The sequence below is a fragment of the Acanthopagrus latus genome, chromosome 21 (assembly GCF_904848185.1).
Source record: "Acanthopagrus latus isolate v.2019 chromosome 21, fAcaLat1.1, whole genome shotgun sequence".
NCBI classification, from domain to species: Eukaryota; Metazoa; Chordata; class Actinopteri; order Spariformes; family Sparidae; genus Acanthopagrus; species Acanthopagrus latus.
This window is the reverse complement of record NC_051059.1, coordinates 13,658,659-13,679,706: the sequence shown is the minus strand read 5'-3', so window position 1 is coordinate 13,679,706 and position 21,048 is coordinate 13,658,659. Positions and strand designations below refer to the sequence as shown.

At 43.0% G+C, this 21,048-nt stretch overlaps 1 protein-coding gene across 18 annotated transcripts in view; it reads right to left on the bottom strand.

The window, feature by feature from the left end:
• LOC119010715 (receptor-type tyrosine-protein phosphatase F) overlaps nt 1–21,048 on the bottom strand; it is a 165,315-nt gene that overhangs the window by 27,459 nt on the left and 116,808 nt on the right. For 6 of the 18 annotated variants that reach the window (XM_037083073.1, XM_037083082.1, XM_037083077.1 and 3 more), the window contains 10 exons: nt 20,956–20,982; nt 17,680–17,797; nt 16,769–17,341; nt 15,874–15,974; nt 14,970–15,217; nt 13,111–13,189; nt 11,670–11,894; nt 4,315–4,469; nt 2,581–2,592; nt 342–454 (listed from right to left, as the gene is read on the bottom strand). In XM_037083073.1, coding sequence (XP_036938968.1) covers nt 342–454; nt 2,581–2,592; nt 4,315–4,469; nt 11,670–11,894; nt 13,111–13,189; nt 14,970–15,217; nt 15,874–15,974; nt 16,769–17,341; nt 17,680–17,797; nt 20,956–20,982 — 1,651 coding nt within the window. The remainder of the gene's footprint in view (nt 1–341; nt 455–2,580; nt 2,593–4,314; nt 4,470–11,669; nt 11,895–13,110; nt 13,190–14,969; nt 15,218–15,873; nt 15,975–16,768; nt 17,342–17,679; nt 17,798–20,955; nt 20,983–21,048) is intronic. The other 12 variants (XM_037083078.1, XM_037083081.1, XM_037083084.1 and 9 more) reach the window with 3 other exon arrangements.

Genomic DNA, 21,048 nt, shown 5'->3' with positions numbered 1-21,048 from the left:
GATCCTGTGTTTATGTCAAATCAGAGTTATCATGATCTCCAGTTTCTGACTTGTAAACAACAATCATGCCAACCCCCCAAGTCATACTTTCAATGCTGTTCAGTGTTATTTAATGGTTATGATGTAATATTGTAATTTCACAGTATTTTATTTCTCACACGAGTACCTCTGTAATCATACAACCATCGTGTTTAATGGGAATCTCCCCTATCTTTACCACCCATCCCATGTGACATGAATGCGGTATAATTTCAGGTTTCAAGGATCCTTCCTGTGGGAAATCAGAGCAAGCTTTACCATATGTTGCTACATGTATGATTGCTAGGCTGCGATTTTATTACCTGGGGTTTGGTAGTTGAGTCTTCTCATCTCCACGGGGTCGGAGGAGTTGGCCAGCAGGGAGTCTTTTACCCCACCTGAGTGCTCATCTTTGGGTAGGGGTGATGCACGCTTCCTGAGGTGGCAGAAACAGACAGTAAGGTGTTAAACCACGTTGTACTAACACCATCTACATACTTGATACAAAAACTCTAACATAGCCATCAATTCCTCAAGATAACTGCAAGTGGAAATGACAGAATGATTAAGAATGACATCGATGTATCTTCTGTATTGTTAGACAAAAGGACTGAAGGAAATGCACACGCATCGTTGTGTTGCACACTTGATGAGGCTAATGACATTGTTAATGGTTCTCAAAACTAGTTCTGATTACCAGCAATTTAAAAGACAGTAGGTACCAGGGCATTACCCCCATTAGCTTGCCAACTGGAGTTTAATGTGTTTGAAGAATCGCCATCATTTTCCTGGAGAGGGGTAGGTTGGGTTTGTTTGCCGCTGGATAGGTGACAGCTGCTGTGTGGGTATGTGTACAGTGTGTGTGTTTGTGTGTAGCAAAGATTTAAATGTGTGAATTTCGCTGCTGTGTGTGTGTGCTAACAACACATTGTGTTTACTGGCTTTCCAGATTGAGAGGAAAACAGGCGGATGCTGTAATTAGCTCATCAGCTGGGTGGCACAACACTGGGTAATTAGACCAGTTCGGCAGCACCTGCGCTGCCAGGCCCTGCCTAGCTGAGGCTAGCATAGCACAGAACAGAACAGTACAGCTTGGACTGGCTCAGCTCAGTCAACCGTAGCTTTGTCCATCAGGCCAACAGAGGAACAGAAAAAGCAGCCTGCCTGTATTCTTATGTTCAGACAGCCAGCATCTGTTGACATACACACACAAACAGATGTACGCTTTCCCACCTCTCACAAGGACACACACATCCTCTCTGACACACACACACACACACACACACACACACACACACACACACACACACACACACACACACAGATACAGCTGCAGACTCAGAAGTCTTCTGACTGCAAATGGAAATGGGCGGAAGGAAGCATCAGGGCGCCCTGTGGAAATTTCACATCTCATTGCACTCCATTTGCAAGTGGCGAGCGTGGGTTTTAGGAAGGAGCGGGCCCTTCTGTTGACGCCTGGCGTGGTGAGAATACATAAAGCACACACAGCCTTAACCCAGTCCACCTCAACCGCTGGAGCTTGGGCCTCACTGCCACCTGTTATCTTATGCTGCAGGGGCTTAAGCTAATGCTAGCAGCGTGACGGCTAATCTATGACAAGCATCTTTTCCTCTCCAGCCGAGAGCTGAGCCAGACTGTATCCGGTTTTCCCAGAGATCACTGCTGGTGCTGGTGCTGGTGCTGGGCTGGGGGAAGGGGTGAAAGAGTTTGGCATCTGTGATCTGTTCTCCACACACCCTCTGACCCAATCAGATACCAATCTACATGACACTTTAGTGCTAGGCTAAAGTAAACATGGCAGCAATCTCAATGGAGTTATTCATCTCAGGCTCATAGTGAGGGTTAAGACGTGTGAGAATGTAAGTACGCACAAACTGTACTGCACATACACAGACACACACACAGTGTGTGTGTATGTGCAGTAAAGGGTGCGCTTAATGAGGGTAGAACAGGGCCCTTTGTTGAGTCTCCTGCCACAAGGAAGCAGGGAGAGGGAGGAAAAAGTGGAGGAATGGGTCTCGGTGGAAAATGTCAGCTTAAAAGATGGGAACATTTCTTTTTCAGCAGTTTCCCTGTCTGGCATTTACTTCACAATGGCCCATTCAACAGCAGGTGATGCCTTGGCATATTCAGATGGGGCCAATCCTGAAGGGGCAAGCTGACACTGGCTGGATAATGAAACACAGCACGGAGACAAACCATGGCAGACAGGACGATCTGAGGAGGAACACTGGCACTAGATGTGGAACATGCACTGGTACACAGATGTGACCTGGGGGTTTGACCCCAGTTATCAAGGGCTGCAGGGTCTGCTGCCTCTCGTGTCTTGTGCGTAATGTAAGAGTGAACAAATCAGATTAGACACACCTATTGAAGAATTCCTGCTTTTTTCTATCTAATGTAATACTGATTGGAGCTGAGAGGAGGCAGACTCTGCAAGCCTTAAAACACTGATTTATACCACCAATTACACCGTACAGATGAAGGGACTTGAATGGTGGGAGATGAAGTCGTGACTGATGTAACAACAGCAGTACCCACCTTTCCTGTTTGCTGCAATCACAGAGGGCAAAAAGAAAGGGGAGGGGGAATTAATAGGTATTTGGTATCCATATGGACCTATAACTTCTCAAAGTTTGTTCCATCTTTAGAAAGCTAAATCCATTTTTTTCCACACATGTAAATCCATATCTTAAAAGGTACAGTATAAAGGTTATGTTAACACTCGCTGGAGACTTTTGAGAATAACCTCATCATTGTTCGCTGCTGGTGTTGGTCTTGGCGAATATGCAGGTAGCAATAACAAGCGCTGGAGTGTGATTACTCCTTTGCACATTTACTGCCAGTCCACTGTGAAAAGGGCACACAGCCACCTCCCCACAGTCCCTCCTGTCGATATGTGTCTACATGGAGAAAGGGTTTCCAGACAGAGGATGTGCCGCTCAGCAGTGAGCTGTCGCAAGGCCTATTATTAACCAGCCCCTTTCTAAGACTGCTGGAGACGGCTGCAGCACAGCAGTCTGCACGGATGCGGATGGCAGGTTGGAGAATAGGTATGATGTGATATGGAAATTGTGAATGGAGAATTGTAATGGAGCCATCATGAGAATATAGGCGGGAGGGACTTAATCGCGGCAAAGCATAGTGTGGTAAATAATATCACATCGGTAATAGATTCCCAACTAAATGGAGTTTTTATAGTGTCCATACCACATTATTGTTATTATTATTGTCTTCTCTGTTAACATACAAATCAAGCAAACAAGCCTAAAGAGAAGTGGGTTGAATCTTGAGCTGCATTTCATTACCTGTTTTACCTGCTATAGGATTTATTGATGGGCATTTTCAAGTCATCATTTAGGAAAATATCTAGCAGATTAATCAAAAATATTGATGAATCTGTCAGTTAATTGATTAACTAAACATTTGGTACATGTCTCCCCCGCACTCTCTCTCCCCCTCTCCTGTCTGCCTCTTCAATGTCAAACTGTCCACTAAATGGGAAAATGAAAAAATCCAAATGGGAAACACTCAAACCAGAAGACATTCATTTCACAAAGATGTACAAAAAGAACAGCAAATCTCCACAATTTAGTAAAAGCAGAAACCAGCAAATGTTTGGCATTTTCCCCAATAAATCACTTGATCACGAAATGTTTGATCAATTATCCAAATAATTGCTGACCAACTAAACACCCAATTGTTTCGGCCCTAGTTGTGTCATTATCCATTTATCTGTACCTTCCCAGCAGCTTGTTGGCCTGTGTGTATCCACGGTGTTCTGCACAGGGGCAGCTTAAGTGCTTTTAAGAGATATTGACTGAGCTTTTAGTTAAGCCCTCTGTTGCAGCCTTCTGTTTCTTATTTGAAATGACCAATAATGTTGGCCAAAACACATTTCTCACTCCTAACTAAGGGTTTTTGACAGCCAAGCTGTGCTTTTCATAAGGGAGGCAATGTCAGCTGCCATTTCAACTGACACTTCACATAGTACTGTTACACATGGCCAACTGGGCCAAAATCTTTTGTGGAGACTTGACGATTTTCTGAAAGACAAATCAATCTGCCTTTGGTTCCTTTCCCATTATACTGTATATTATGGTAAGGAAATTGGATGTTACAGTTTGTTCAGCGAGCAGCCGGGGTGCAAATGGCAGAGTGGAGCATGTCTCATTACCATTCCTGATGCAACCAAAAGAAACCTACGATCACAAGTGTCACTGCAGTTCAACCTCACACAAACACTGAGAAGAATGACTGAGCACAGCCTCTTACTTCTTGAACAGTAGGATGGCAATGACAATGATGATGATGAGGACCACGGCCAAAACTGGACCCATCACCCACAACATCTCCGGCTGCTCCATCCCGTGAGCCATTGCTGTCCTGACCTGGATTGGGTCTGAGTAGGGACTGGCTGAAAATGTCATCTGGAAGAGAAAAGAACAAGGGGAAAGTGCAGGTGCATGAGAACAAAGTCACTTTGGAGCTGTATGCAACATTTTTCTTCTTATCTATATGTACGTGACCCTCCGAAGGGGAAATTTAGACTTAAAAGCCAGCATAAAAATAGCCCACATCACAGTTTTTATACAAACTAGGAGTAGGAAGCAGGAAGTCTCCAATGATAAACAAACAGTTGGTCTAAATCTACATAGAGTTTTTTTCAAAATCAGTTTTAAATTTTTTTGCTGGTTGTCACAAAGTATGAGTAGGTATCAAACTGCAGTTGCTCATAACTAAATCAAAAGCTCCAACACTCAAGGTAAGGCCAAGCTTACAAAAGGATTCGGGTCATAAATTTGAATTGTGGCAGACAATGGGCGACAGTGAGAGACAAGATAACAGATAGCATCTTATATTCTTAAATCAAGAGGAAAACAAGAGAAATCATCATTTTACAGTGCTTTCTATAGTTAATATGGCACTGTTGGAAACGACTAAATATACACAGTGTTAACTAAGTTTTTGATAAAGAGGGATCAAAAAATCTGACTGCAGATTTCTTGTTTGTAGTTGTGAATCAAGTTATCTTTATGCTCATAAAAGGCCACGATTCAAGGATGCAGCAGAACGAGCCATAGAGCTATAGATAAAACACCTTTGGAAATGAATGTATTATTATATTTCTATTAAAGCATTGTATCGCGTTACAGACGATGACAGCAAGTGTGAGACAGGAGGGTGATAGAGGCAAGAGACAGCGAGGCAGGGATGAGTGTGCATGTCCCTTGGCCACTGAGATAAATGGGGGCACAGGAGAGGACTCATCTCTTCTTCATTAGTGTTCACACCGTGACGGAAGAGAAGGAGGAGGAGGAGGAGGTGACGGTGAGGGTGCGTTTCCACCTTGGTTGTAAATGAGACATCTCCCTGCTCTTCCGTCTTCAAATGATGGAGGGGAGGGAGCGGTGGAGGTGTGCGTCTGAAGACTGTGTGCACGAGGTGACGCAGTGTGGTGTTTAAAAAGTGTCTGAAAGAAGAGTCCAACTGCAGGAGAGCAAGGTGACAGATGAGAGAGAGAAAGAGGGAGGTGCCAGGCGCGTGTCATTAGAGCGCAGCGTGTCTCCTATTGAATGACGATGGGAGATGCAGGTCGGGGAGGGGAGGGGGGAGTGTGCGCAGGGGCATGGGTGACAGATCGCAGCCCTCGAAGGGAATTGGGCTCCCAGCATGCAGCGGGAGTGGCGGGGCGGCAGGCAGCGGTAATCCGGATCATTAGCCGCACAGCAGCCTGCTCTTCGGCACACAGGCAGATATTAATTGGAAAGATAAGCTGAGATGAGCTCAAAGAGTCCTGCGCTCTGTCAAATAGTTCTGTTATCTCTTGTACTCTTGGGCAACTGCCGGAAAAATTTACAGTATGGAGTGTGTGGAGAGTGTTACAGCATGTCTCAATCATGTACGTGCAAACCAGCTCTGAGGCATAGGCACAGACATGAGCTGACTCAAGTCTGAAAGTAAAAAGATTCACATTTTCATATTACAGCGACAGTTTATGGCAGCAGTGTTTCACATCAGTCTTTTCGAACACACAGCGAGATAACGCGCATCAGGCACATGAGACAATTCTAGCCTGTTCTGTGTGCCTTTGGGAGGAATCTATTATCCAAGAACAAAGAGAAACGACACAGCGGTGGGACGCTGATGATGTGACGGTACCACAAGGCTTCCTGTTCCTTCGGGAGGGCCCAAAAAAGGGCTTCAGGATGTGGCCCTGCAGGGAATCCTGGGAAAAAAAACTTTTTTTTGGAGGTGGTGTAACAAATGACTGCAGCTGTGCTTTCAGACAAGGATAAGGGAGCAAGAGCGAGAGGAGAGGAGACGGCTGGACAAAAAGAGAGGGCTTTTTGTCTGTTGGTCACGCCAAAGTCATAGGATCATCCATTTGAACGGCCCTAATATCTGATAAAAGCTCTGTCACGCAGCTCCTAATGCCTCTCTGCTCGCATAGTGGTATCACAATGGGGTGATAGTGCAGTGAAGGAACGTGTGAGCCTGAGAGTGAGTGAGTCAGAGACAGTGAGCGACAAAACAACTCTGAATCAGTGTGTACTGTATGTATGTGCACAGTATGGACATGAGTCGGTTTCTATGTGTTAGAGGTATAGTGGGCTAAAGATTCTTCAATCTCTTTCTTACAATCCACACTTCTTTTAATAAAGGACACTTATGAATTAATGTATATAACACTTGTATAGCAGGCTTTGCATTTTTTACCTCTGCTGACTAACACTTACGTTGATTGCCATGTCTCAAGTATAGCTAAATAAGCTTCATTGTTTGAGAAATTTGTATGATGGAAGGTTTTTGGCATTTGTCAGTGAAAGCTGATGTCTGTACTCAGCTGAAGAGAGGTTATAGCACCTCTCCAAACCATCTCTACAATCAGGAACTCACTGAATGATTAAAGTTACTTTTATAAGTCATGATTTTGAGCTCGTAAATGGATCAGGAACTTCATTATGTGGGAAACATTACAGTATTTGGAGCGTGTGAGAAAATAATTTACCGAAGCAGGAAGTCATTGCAATGTGTCAGATACCAGTTGTGAACGTTAATTAAGCTGCCACTCAAAACTGAAGTGCTTTCTCAGTCAACAAAAAGTAATTAACACATCTCAATTGAATTTTTCATATTTAATTTTTTTTTTTTTTATCCAAAGTTGATTAAAAATATTGAGAGCCAAACCTAAATAGATTTCATAATTGAGTCAAATTTGGAAAGTAGATTAGATATCAGATTCATATTTTAATAAAATCCTATTGAATCCCATCCCTACTGAGAGAAGACGCAGGAGAGTAAATGACTGCAAATCAGTGAAGAGCATTATTACTGTACTGTAAATACTGTCTAGTCAACTGTGTGTATTATATGTGTGTGAATCTGTCGGTAGGAAACAAAGAAAGTGTGTGGCTGAGTGTAAAGATTGTAAACAAATGTGTGTAAGAGCTTATGTGAGCATACGTCAGTTTTTCTGAGCCTTTTCTCAAGCTCCTCTGAGCCTCCACCAGTGTGTATGTTTGTCTAGGTCGCAGCAGCTGAGAGAGTGTGTGTGTTTATATGACTTTAAGTGTTTGCCTGAGACAGAGTAAGAGAACAACAGAGAGAGAAAGAGAGTGGGTGATGAGAGATGGCAGAGAGCGAGGAGACGGAGTGAAAGAGAGACTGAGGCAGAGGTGTTATAGTAGTAGAAGTATATCCAGTCTGCTATCTGGCCCGTGGGCTACACAACTTCCCCAGTCAGCCTCTGCTCCACCGTCCCCTGAGCGCAGAATCCGCTACGCGCAGCACAGGCACATTCGTTTCAACTCACTGTTGACCCTGCTAGCTTCCACGTCTCTCCAAAAGTGGCTTAAATAAGCCGCAGGGGGGTGTGCCAGACAAACAAACAAACAAACATGCAAAGACGCCCATTATGTATCTGCCGCTCTTCTCTGTGTCCCTAGGGAGGCAGACAAGCCCACACTCTTCTCATCATTGCATGACACATGCAAAGACAGCGAGAGGGAGGGAGAAGACAGGCTAGAGAGAAGTATATATATATTTATCTAATATATATATATATATATATATATATATATATTTATCTAATATATATATATATATATATATATATATATATATATATATATATATATATATATTATATATATATATATATATACATATATAATTGAAGGTACAGAAAGTAAAAGGGAAGGATGATAGTGTGTGTTTGTTTGCCTTTATCTACGAAGAACAGAAATGTAGCTACAATGTGGCCCTGTATGATGACCCTTCTGTGTACTTTAGTTCTATCCTGACACTTTTTTCCCCCCTCTACTTCATTTTTCCCCTCACACGCCCTCTTTCCCATTCAGCACCAGAATTGCACTTTCCCCTCTCCAGCTGTCTGAATATCGAGTATACAGATATCTGGAGGCATCACTAGAGGGAGACCGCACAATGAACGGAAGTGACATAACACAGTTGAAAATTGAATTCTGTATTTATACCACCCTTGGTGAAAAGTTGAGTTTGAATATGCTTATACTTTCTGCTAGAAAAAAAAATCTTGTGTTCACAATTCTCTCTTGATATTGTTTGTCAAAGCCTTTAAAATTCCGAAAGAAGCCAGTCTTCCATGTTAAGGGTGTTTTGGGCCCAGAGCACCAACAGAATTAGTGCTACAAAGCCAATTCTTGGTGAGAGTGAGTAGAATATAAATGTCTGGACAGAAAATGGTGGTAAACAAACTTGAACACCCTAAGTTTTTTGTTGCTCTCACATTCACCTCTCCCTTATCAAAAGAAAAGCACACATTACTGCAATCTCCTCCTCTTCCACCAGTTCATTTCCTCTCATTTCAGCTTCACAGGCTGGACAGGACACAATGCAAAAATGTTGCTTTCCTCTTTTCCTCTCTCCAACACTAACCCTCCTCTCTGTCTCACATCACACAGTATTTCATGCTACCTCCCTCCCTCACTCTCTTCTCGCATTAAATGATACTGTTTATACACACCCAGCATCTATCATCCCATTTCACACTTCCCCCGGCTTGTTTATCTGCCTTGGGTGCTGGGGAGACATGAAGGCACACTCGCTTCTTCTTTCTCTCTCTCATCCCCCATTTGCCTTCCCTCCTTCTCTTCTTCCCTCCAACCACTGCTGGCTGCTTGTGGCCATTGATATACGAGGGCTTATTAAACCCTGGCGGTCCTGTTTGATCTACGCTGGGGGAGTTTGGGTGGAGGCGAGAAAGTGTAGTAAAGACACAAGTCATTTACTCCAGTACTTGTTGTCTTATTCTCCCGGGTCTGGTGAAGATTCTGCTTGAGGCAGCTTCTGCCAACTGCTCAATCTCGCTGCGCGCTTTACCTCCTGCACCCGTTTGTGTTTGGTAATAAATGTTTGCAAGTGGCGCGTTGGGTATGACAAAAACAAACACCGCTGTGGTATCTGAGTTTCACAAAGAGTGCGGTTAGGGGATTTGTGTGGCGATCAATGGCAGCCCACATGTAGTCACCACCTAATCCAATTCAACATCTTTTCATGCACACGAGAAACAATGTTTCTGTAAAAAATGAACAAATCAAGGTGTTTACAGGCACTTCAGTAATCTTTTGGACTGAATCCTGTGTTTGTGATAGCAGCAGGTCAGTTATAGGGGTTATTTCCTATCCCCTAGCATATTTGAACCAAGGATGAGAGAATTTTTTGACACAGTATCATTCTGCATCCCAAAGAGCTTTTTTCACTTGACTTTGCACTGACGGTTCAGTCAGAGGACAGGCTCTGTAGTAAGAAACTGACAGTTTTTCATTTCAATGTGTGCACTTACCTGATTTGCTACAAACAGTCTACTTTTGAGCTGTGCATGTCAGCTTACCTTGACTTTAACCTTTTTTTAACAGTTTCAGAGTTAGTCTGACTTTGAATATACAACACTGGTTGCTAAAAGATGGGGACACTGTGTAAAATATAATAAAAGATGATGTGAATATACATTAAAAACTTATTTAGTGTGTTGCCTCATCAGTTTATTTAAATTCTTTAAATATATGCCAATTCTGATTTGATGCCAGCAACATGTTTCAAACATGTCGGGAAAGGGGCAATAAAAGACTGGGAATTCTGTTGAATGCTCCAAAAACAGACATGTGGGAATGTAAGTATAAAGGATTTTACTCCATGAGCTTGATGAGGCAAATGACTGCATGACTGTTTTATTCACATATTAAACAGTGTCACAACTCTTTTGGAATTGGGGTTGTAATTATTATGTTGCTCTTTTTATATTTCTATTTCTAAACGAGTAATAATCTTTCCTTTCATCCCCTTCACAGTGACACATTATCTGTCTAAAGTCTTGCACATGTAAAAAAAGAAATCCGGTTATAAAACCGTTTCAGTTCATATATAGTTCATGGTTTATATCAAGTTTTCCCCAGCAATGAAGTCCTGGTGACGGCGTTTCTGTAAACCTTTACCAGAGTTAAATAACTCACGTGTCTTATTTGCATGGACTTAATGCGAGAAAGAAATGAATGCAGAAAGCCGTCAATAACTGGGTTACTGCAGTGAAGGTAAACACACTGATTGACTCACCCTGTGAGTGAAGCCTGATTAATCCAAGCGATTAAGTTTAAAGGTGGGAGGGTGCTACACAGTTTAAGGAGGGGGAGTACACAGAAAAAGACAAATCTTGAGCGCCACTTATCCAACCTGGTGCGTCTGGCAGGTGCAGTGAGAGTGTTGTGCAGCGATGGGGTTTAAGCATCTCCTTTGAAGTCAAGTGTATCATGGCTGCCCACTGTAGCCTCCTTCGCACCTCCCTCCCCTTGTTAGAGCGAAGGAGTGGGGGATTACTGGTAGGGAGGTGGGGGGCTTTAGGGACATTTAAAGCAGCATTTCAAGGGAATCGGCCTGCTTTACAGACTCCCTAGGCCCTGTGACCAGGCCCTCGTCTCCCTCTTAACTCCAGCTGCACTAATCAATCTCCTCTGCTCTCTTCACGGTCGAGAAAGAACGAGGAGAGGGAGAGAGACACAGAGACGCAGAGAGGGAGCAAAAGAAAAAGAGCCGAAAGGAGAGTGAGAAAAGAAAGAAATAGGTGAAAAGTCTGGGATTTGGGTTTGGACATGGAGCACTCGCTCTCTCTCCCTCTGTGGTCGCTCAGGGCCCGGCCACTGAATATGCATGGCCCGGGCAGTGGAAGAGCCCAGAGCAATTGCAGACTCTCATTCTTCCTGCAGTGAAGTTTACTCCAGACCATCCCATGGAGAGCTGAGCCTCTGCGTTAGTGCTGTTTGACGAGTGCATAGGGCTTCCACTTAGAAAGCCAAGAGTCTTGTATAAGCATTGTAAAGAGATCTGTGCGGGGCCCTGCTGGCTACTGAAATGACTAAGCTGGATCTCTGATGTCATTGTCGACTGATAAGGGAGTTATCAGGACAGGCTACAATGAATTTTAGAGGCGACTGTAGGAAAGCGTAAGTTGCAGTAAAAACAACAATTTGGCTTGCTGCTGCTATTTTGCAAACACTCAACAGGAAAGGGTAGTTAGATCCCTTGTGATAAACATGTCACATACAAATATTCAGGTACATTCAATTAGTGTGTGTTTCTGTGTCTGTGTGTCTTACATAATTAGCAGTGGTGTCTGCCCCTTCATATCGGAGTACGGCCAAGACAAAGCAGAGATACTCCTGTGCACTGGTCAGGGGCTTGTTGTAGAAGCCGTGGTATCTTTTTTCATCGCCCAGAGTGAAAGTAGTCGGCAATGAGTCTAACTTAGCAGCGATGTAAGGCTTGGAGGAATCCAGGTGACGTCTGCGCCTCAGGACGGGGCCTTCACTTGACTTTAGCAGCTGTGAAAAACATAGAAAGGAAAGGTCATCGTAAGTTGGAACTGAACTTCTCCTTTCAAATTGGAACCAGAAAAAAAAATCTCATTAATAAAAAGGTAAAATATACAGAATTATACAGTAACACAGAGATAAAAGGCCTCAGAATAATCAGTTGGACTTTGGGAAGAAAAAAATCGATGTGCAAGAGAGCAACTGAATGCCCTGACTTCCATTATATCCCAAACTTCGAAAAAAGGAGATAAACCCTTTGCATTCAATCTATGTGACCGGGTCTGGTTCTTAACATGGCTCCAAATAAGAGTTAATGATTCCACACAGCTGAAATGCCCTTTGCTCAGTGATATAACTTTGCAAACAATGCAGCCAAGCTACGAAGTGAGCAATTAGTGCTTGCTCCAGCACACAATCTCAGCATGACTGCCAGCCTGGTTAATAAATGAGCAGGAGCACACAGCACTGCGGCATTGTGTTTTCAGCAGCATTTTGTTTTCTGTCAGTGATGTCTCATGCGCTGCTCCAGATGTAGCTTTATTAAATCATTATGTCGGAGGGAGGAGACAATGGCCTGCTCAGTGTTTAATGACTCAGGGAGTCCCATCTCTCTCCCTCCGATGGTCTCTTCTGTTATTTCTTCAGGGAGCCTAAACAATAGCGATCCAAACCAACGAGCCTCGCAGTTTACTTAAAAATGATGCTATTAATATTTAGGCCTGTCATCTAGCTTAAATTCTCTTGTGGACGACGAAGACCTTTATTCAATAGAATAATAAGGCAGTCATAAATCTTTATTCTCATTTGAATACCTTATGTAAAACTTTGTTTGGAGTTGCAAAACCCTGACTATAAACACCGTAAAGAAAAACATGGAGGTCGAGCAGTAATTTGTAATGACTGCTCTGAAAAGGGCTACACAAATAAAGTTTACTGGCTAACATTTACATGAGTAGTTATTTAAGATTATTGTCTGTGCAGTCAAACCATTGGATTCAGCAGATGGGAACTGGCTGCAGACCTGGCATCCAATCAGGACACTCACCACCTGCCTGAGTGAGTCATTGTTAAAATCTCTCTGCCCTGCCACCCCCCCCTCCCTGCGCCCAGGAGGGCAGAGCTAATTAGCTACAACCAGCGACTTCCTACCCAGTTGGAAACGGGAGATGCTGTCGGTGACCCCTGACCTTGCACATTAGCCAATCAGCCACCGGCTGGCACTCACCTCGTCCAGTTCCATCTCGTCTGGATTCTTCCACCGCCGTGTTGACTGGGATACGGGCACCACCACAATGTAGTACCACCTGCCAAGAAAAACAAAGCCTGTGTTAAGACAGACTGACTGAAGCACATACATGCTGAGATCAAAGTCGGCCCGGCGCATTAATAACACAGTCAAAACATTTAGAAAGACATACTATCACTGTGAGGCTTGCTGGGCTGAATTCATAACTTGAGTGGTACACAAGTGGGTCCAACCAAGGTCGAACACCAGCAGATTGGCACTGCATTCTCCAATTAATGGCTAATCACTAAGAACATCTGCCATGTAGACTGGAACAACACAATCCCAGCGAGAGGAGCCTTCAGCTAATAGAGATCCCCATAGGAATCCTTAGGTTAATAGGACTGGCTATGTGACTGCTTGCGTGTGTTATTTTACTGCTATCATTATAAAGAACAGAAATAGAAAGAAAAGAAAGACATCAGAAAGACATTTAGGAGTTTGGGGTCAAACTAAGGAGTGAGGTAATGAATTCCCGTGAGGTGCTTGTGAGTACACAATGTGCAGACACCTGTGTCTGTGTGTGCTCATGTGCTAGCCCTGTCTCGCTGTCCCTCTCGTGCTCACCCTCAGTCTGTCTTCTCTCAGCTCAAAGTTTTCCCCCCTACTGCGGTGCTCAACCGCTTGTAAAATCAGCTGCTGCTGACAGTGAAAGCAGCTGCTTCTCTCCCCTTCTCTGCAGGCTTCGACTTTGTGATTCAACAGTCAGAATGGGAGAAGACATGTACAACAAGACACCCCACTTTCAACCCCCCTGAACACACACATACACACACACACACACACGCACACGCACACACACACACACACACACACACACACACACACACACATCTCCACTCTCCCATCCGCAATCACAAGCGCTCTTTGCCTGTCAATCTGTGCTGCCTTTTGGCCAGCGCTGTAATCTTTTTACCGATCAACTCAGTACACTCCCCCCTACTCAGATGCGTCTATATGTGTGGGTGTGTGTGTGTGTGTGTGTGTGTGTGTGTGTGTGTGTGTGTGTGTGTGTGTGCGAGTGAGTGTGTCTGAAGGAAAGGCACCGGTCATCAGGGTCAGGCTAAATTTAATGGGCTAAAGTTAAAAAATGATACAGCTCGCCTTGATGTTAAAAGTCTTCATTATCATCAGGTGCTGTGTAAAGTTGGCTTAGTATTGATCAGATACAAGTGTTCCACTTCAGATGCTGTTGCTGTTTGAAAGGTTGTTTAGTTTAAGCTTCTAAACGATACAGTTTTTGACACTAAGTGGAGCCAAGGGGCACAAACAAGCCCCAAAATGTCAAGCACGAATTCTTTTGCTTATTTCTAGCCTTTATTTACTTACAGAATCAGTTTAATTTGATGCTTTGTCATGTTTATACATTTGATCTTTCCCTAAAATGAAATTGTAAATGTACTTTTTATTAACTGTCAGTAATTATTGGTTAAACTTCTGAATGATTGTTGTTCAATCACATTTGCACAAATGTGAGTAAAACAGTGATGCCTAACCTAAATGTCAACAGGTTCTTAGAGCCACTGTAGCTTTTGAGAAATAACAGTTTCAGTTCTAATTTGCAATAACATATACTGTAGGTCCCTCTTAGTACTTCACACAGGTGGCCTGAAGGAGCTGCATAATACATTTCACTGATCCCTGATGAAAAGCCTGGTCATTACACTAGCAAAGAATCAAACACAAATGAAGCTGCAAGCCCTTATTCTATTCAGAAAATCAACCATCATCTTTTGGTGGATGTACGCCCAGAATCAGAGCAAGCCTGTGCGTTCAGTCCCATGTGTGTCAGTACTGACCTGACACGTGTGGTGGTCTGGACCTTAGGCAGGTTGATTGTCATCTTGTCACCCTGAGCCTGATGTGTGCTGGGCTTGGTCTTGATCAGGTCAGGGGCAGTGCGGATGGACACCTGCTGCTGCAGACCCCCAGCAATATTGCCTCTGCTTGTCAGCACAAAAGAGTAGTCTGTGTCTGGCTGCAGCTGAGTGATCAGCCTCCTCTTCAGGGTTCCCTGCACTTCCACGCTTTGCTGGTTGTACAAGATCTGTGAGCACACAGGGAAAATGTCCAATTATCGTTTTAAGTAACATACATACACAAATGTATACTGTATCCTCCAGACAAATGCAATGCTCTCTCCTCTCACTCAGATGCACACATGGACAACAGCAGCATGGTCCCAGGAGAGGCACCCATCTCATCTGACACCTCATCTTACTGTATGTGTTTCAGATGTCAAACTTGCTCATTGGCATATATTCAAGGTTTTTTTTACACTATAAATGGTCTTCTCTCTATAATCATGGGGTGGGAATTGGTATAGTATCATTTTGACAGATTTTTACACCTCATAAATGAGCATGAATTTCCTATTTTTCTGTGCAAATAAGAAAAGTCACTGCATCACACTCTGGTAGAAGTGTGAACAGCTAATAGTGTAGCGCTGCAAGACAATTATGTTGCAAATGTATGTTCATGTTGATAGCTTTCCAATGAAGAAAAACTCCTGTGATCATTCTTATCTTGGTGAGTGAACATTTGAGATATATGTATGATAGTAACTGAAATTGCAAAACATTATAGTCCATAAAAGCATTGAAAAGCATTTATCAAGGTAAAGTCTGTATCTGCGAAATGATTTTTATATGTCCTTGAGTAAATGTATGAAAGTTTTTTCTTTCCAGGATTGCTCTGACTCACCTTGAAAGGCACTTGGGGTTTGTAGTTTGGTGGCAAATCCCAGGTGAGGAGGACAGATGTTTTCATGACAGCTTTGACACCAAAGTTTAGGGTGGGAAAATCTAGAGTGGGAAAATACTTTGATTAGAATCTCAAGTATGACATCTTGTACACCACTAAATGTGAGTAATTCAATTTCACACTCCTGTAAAGCAAGTAACCCCTTCAGTAAACAATGTGGATGTGATATTCAGCAGCAATATCTTAAGACAAAACTTGAAAAGCCACAGGCAGGGTTCGAAGAACATCAACAATCTCAGTCACGCTATGTTACAGAACACATAAAATTAGCCTTCATCTCCCTAAGCCTGTTCCATTTGCAAAAAGACATGCGAAAAATGCATAGACCTCTGCGATAACCAAGAAATGTATATGGAACCGTGAGTGACGACATGTGTCTTAAAATAGGTATCACTCACAACAGGTTATAAATAAGAAATCTCCATTTATAAGATCATAAAATGCTCAAAGAGATGCATGCAGGGTACGCTTTAGATTTGTGTCTAATGGGAGGGGGGATGAGGTGGCATGGTAATGTGACTGTAGCGTGTAATGAGATCAGTACTCTATAAATCAATAAACACAGTGCTGTACTGTACTGAGCGGTAGATGAGAAAGACGTGGCAGCGATAAAGCCAGAAAAAGAACCAGTTATAACGTGCTCTAAATACATGCAGGTGGTGTTCACCCATATGCTAGCGTATGTTGTGGACTAGGTTGCGTGTGAGGACGCGTAGCAGTGAGTGTGTGATGATTATGTGAGCATGTCTTACACCCTGATTTTATGTTTGCAAATCAAACACCTCTGACATGTTTATGCATAAATGTCAGCCATGTGTGCGAGCAGATATCCTACCATTTGACATGGTCCTGCTCTGGATGCTGGGGCTGAGGGGTCCCCCGCCCTTGCTGGTGAACGCCTGCACCCGGATGTCGTAGGTGGTGTCAGGATTAAGGCCCTGGATAGTCATGTGCGTGTCGGCTGTGCGGTTGGTGCTGTTCTGCTGGCTGTTGATGTCCCTGTACACAACCACGTAATATATGATCTTGCCATTCCTTTCGGCAACTAGCGGGGGATCCCAGGTCAGCTGGGTGCTTGACTGGGTCAATCCTGTTACTTGCAGGTTGAACGGGAATCCTGAAGGCACGTCTTCAGGTGTGCTGATTTCCTTTACATAGGCCTCGCCGATGCCAGCACGGTTCCGGGCACTCAGGCGGAAGACATAGGTGGCACCTTTATGCAGCCCGGTGACGGTGTAATGGTCATCAGTTCTTCTCAGCTCACGTGAGTTGAAATTTTCCTCATCGGTGCGTTTGTACTGTAGCTGGTAACCCATCAACTCCCCCACCATTTCCTTAGGTGGCTGCCACTGAATCAGTGCTGTGTTGCCCATGGTAGTGCTGATCATCATAGTGGGCCTGCCTGGCACTGAAAAAGAGAAACAATATAATTGTCATGATGTAATTCCTCTTTAAAATGCCAAAACTGATAAACAATCAGTTCAAAAAATGAGCCTGTTAGCTTAACTTAGTATTAAGACTGGAAATAGCAGGTCTTTTTTTTGGGTTAAGAAGATTTATACTTGTAAATTTACTTATATATGAAGGTTACAACAGCAGGTAATACTCCACTAAAACTAACATGACATTCCAGACTAATGGACGGTCTTCTAATCATGGTATTGTCTCGAATTAGGGAGACTGAGGCGGTGATTTTTAAGCCTTAAAGATAATACAGCAGTATTAATTGATTTAACTAACACTGACCTGCTCCAGTCGTGGTGATAACTTTAGCTTTGCTACGAGCTCCGTCTCCCTTGGTGGTGTATGCTGCCACAGTGACAGAGTAGGTGGTTTCAGACTGCAGCCCAGCAATGATGGCCTCCTGCAAAATGGAAAAATCACAGGGTCAGAGGTTAAAAGGAATCAGTGAGCCTGAGCGGGAGCACCTCAACTGCAAAAAAAAAAAAAAAAAAAAAAAACCCCAAACAAAATAAAAACACCATTCACACAAGCTCCTATCACCTCGCAAAAAACACAGCACCAAAGGAAACCATAAAACACCCTTCTCTATCCACTTTTATCTTCTTGATACATTACGGTTAACAGGACACTAAACTTTAAGTATTTAACGAGAGAAGTCTTTAAGGCACACAAACAGGACCAGGAACTTTTCTTAAGTCAAGAAAACCCCCTGTGCCCAATCATAAGTCACACGCCAAACCCATTAACCAATAAACAAACCAAATGAACTCAAACATCACCAGTGTGTCAGTGTTCATGTCTGCTGCATGCATAAGCATGAGGCTACGGAACCCAGAGGAGCTAAGGATCAGCACTACACTGTAGTCTGTAAAGGCGCATTAACAGTCCACTTCTGACTGTGGAACATATTTTACAAATCTCTTAATTTTAAGGTAAATAAAGCTTCAGTCGGATATTAAACATGTCCTTTTTTCACATAATGAAGATAGAATCTTGGTGTTTATTGTCCTCTGGATTCCTATGTCAGTTGGTTTGAATCTCTGCACAAAAACACAGACACACTAAGGTGGTGGAACATAACAGTGATTCAACAGTCAGGAACAAACAGACAACTGAGTTAATTCACTGCTATTGTTAACCTGCTGCAGTGCTGGCACTCACTTCACCAGTCTGCATCAGTCTGAATAAAAACACACCCACACACACGAATTAAACACTCTCTGAGCTTGAACAAAGCCCATGTGTAAACAGACATACATACACATACATCAGTGCACATACTTACCAGTGTACTGTATATAAACTGTATATAAACACACACTAATAATGCATGCATGCTCACACACACCATAAATGTGCACATGTGAACCCACACAATGATACACGCAGACATGAGCACACACTCGATACCGAGAACAAATTAATGCCTGCGGCTTGAGCACACACGCTGGAGTTATCTGTTTCTGACTAGGGCCACTGAGAGGACAAATATGCCAATGCCTACCAGCCTTCCTGCTGGAACTCCTCGCAAACTTCTGATACTCTTGGAATATAATACGGCTTTGCCCTATTGCTGTTTCTCTAACTAATGAAGTTTTAATTTCCTACCCATAGAAGAACGTTTAACAGTCTATATAAGCCAGCTCTGTTTGACAATGCTTTTTACTGCCTCTTTTTTTTAAGGGACATTCAGCGCTCCCATACTAGCCTTTAAGAGAGACGGGGGAGAAAATGCTAAATTACTGTATCATAAAACCATTTTAACTTTATGGAGGAAGTCTCATTACTTTAATCATACAAAATAGCTTTAACAGTCTCAGTAGTGGCAGCCGCAAAGATCTTTTCCCCCTATTCTGGCAAGGTCAAATTGGGTCTAGTAACACTTTTGAAACTCAGCATAAAAAAGAAAAAGCGAGGCTTCAAAGTTTCCTTCAGAGCAAATGCTTAGAGCAGCACCAAAGGGCATTACAGAGATTATCAAGTCGACTAGTTATAGAAAGGGATTCTTCTCTACAAGCCTCCGTATAACACCATCCTCACTAGGGCAGAAAATGCCAGGGGGAAATGGGGAGCATTGTTAAATTAAATATATATGCTATTTTTGAATATCATATATATATATATATATATATATATATATATATATATATATATATATATATATATATATATATATATATATATATATATATATATATATATATATTAATAATAATAATAATAACTAAAATAATCCTCCTCCCTCTGAGCATGCCATTGGTCAACAAGACATGCCAATGTTTTTGCTGTTGACTGTCTGTATGTGGCAAGTCACACTACATCAGTTACCTGGCACACAGACTGCTATCGCCTAAACGTGGCTGCTAAAGAAAAAATAAAGATGTGTGAACAGATGTCTTCCTGTGACAGTGTCTAGCTCTGTGTCTGTCAGGTGTTAATCAACACGTTAAGAGGGAGGGAGAGGAGGCAATTCTGACTCATGCCATGTGGGTGTAGCTGAGGAAATCTGGCCATTTGTGATGTGCAAACAGATTTCTGTTTAACTGGCTGTTATCAAATAAATAAAACGATCTTCACACATCCTGCTGGCAGATTTCTAAAGAAAGCAAAAACATCCAGTGTTGATACGTAAACAGAGGAACAAAAACACTCAGCATCCGTCAACCTTTTGGGGGTGGTCACTTGACTGATTAATCAGTTTTTTATAAGACAGCGAACAAGTATCCTAAATTGCTCAAATTAATACTTTGATGCCACTCCTTACAAGCTATCAACCATTTTATTTTAAAAAACAACTCCCTGCCCTTGTTTGCATGCTGAAACCTATGTCTGCTATTCAGGCAGGTGAATTTCTGACGAAGAACAGTAAGTGGCTCTGCATTTATGCCAGTGCAATATGACGTCTAGAAGGTAATAAGCCATAACAAAGGGCTGTGTGACAGCCATGGAACAGTGAGCTGCCATCCAGGCAAATGAAAAGAACATGAAAGGCTGGTGGAAATCTTGGAGATGTGTGGAGCTGATAAAAAAAACACACAGCTCCTCCCCTCAGATAGACATGTCATCTGGAACAGTAGGTGAGACAGCAGGTTACGTGAGCCTGATTAATGTCAGCATCGCACCGGGATAGTGACACTCAGGCTCTGACTGTACTGTGCACTCAGTGACGGAGGAAAGCACTGCATGCTCTCTGCAGTAAGTGCCTCAGATCTGAGTGAATGCCCAGCTGTTACTGCGAGTTTCTCTTATGGTAAAATGTTGAAAAACGAGACCATTTGCAAATAAATCTCATGCTTTGTGGTTGTAGTACATACACATATACATAAACATAAAAAACAGGAATCATTAAGACACACGTCTCTTGCTGTGGTTATGATGGGGTTATGATCTTTCATGAGGATTCACACCGTGTGGATTACAAGCACGGCACACACAGAAATAAACACACACAAACACACAACTCATAATCCACAAGCACACACAGCACCCCCAAAATTGAAGAGGGGAGATGAGCCTGCCCTGCAAGACAACCCAGCAGCACACATGAGGTTTACTCACATGCTCGGTGGACTCGTCAATATTCCACTGATGGGAGAGAAGACACAGGACACAGGGCGGGGAGAGAAATGAGTCAGAGACAACACAACAGGC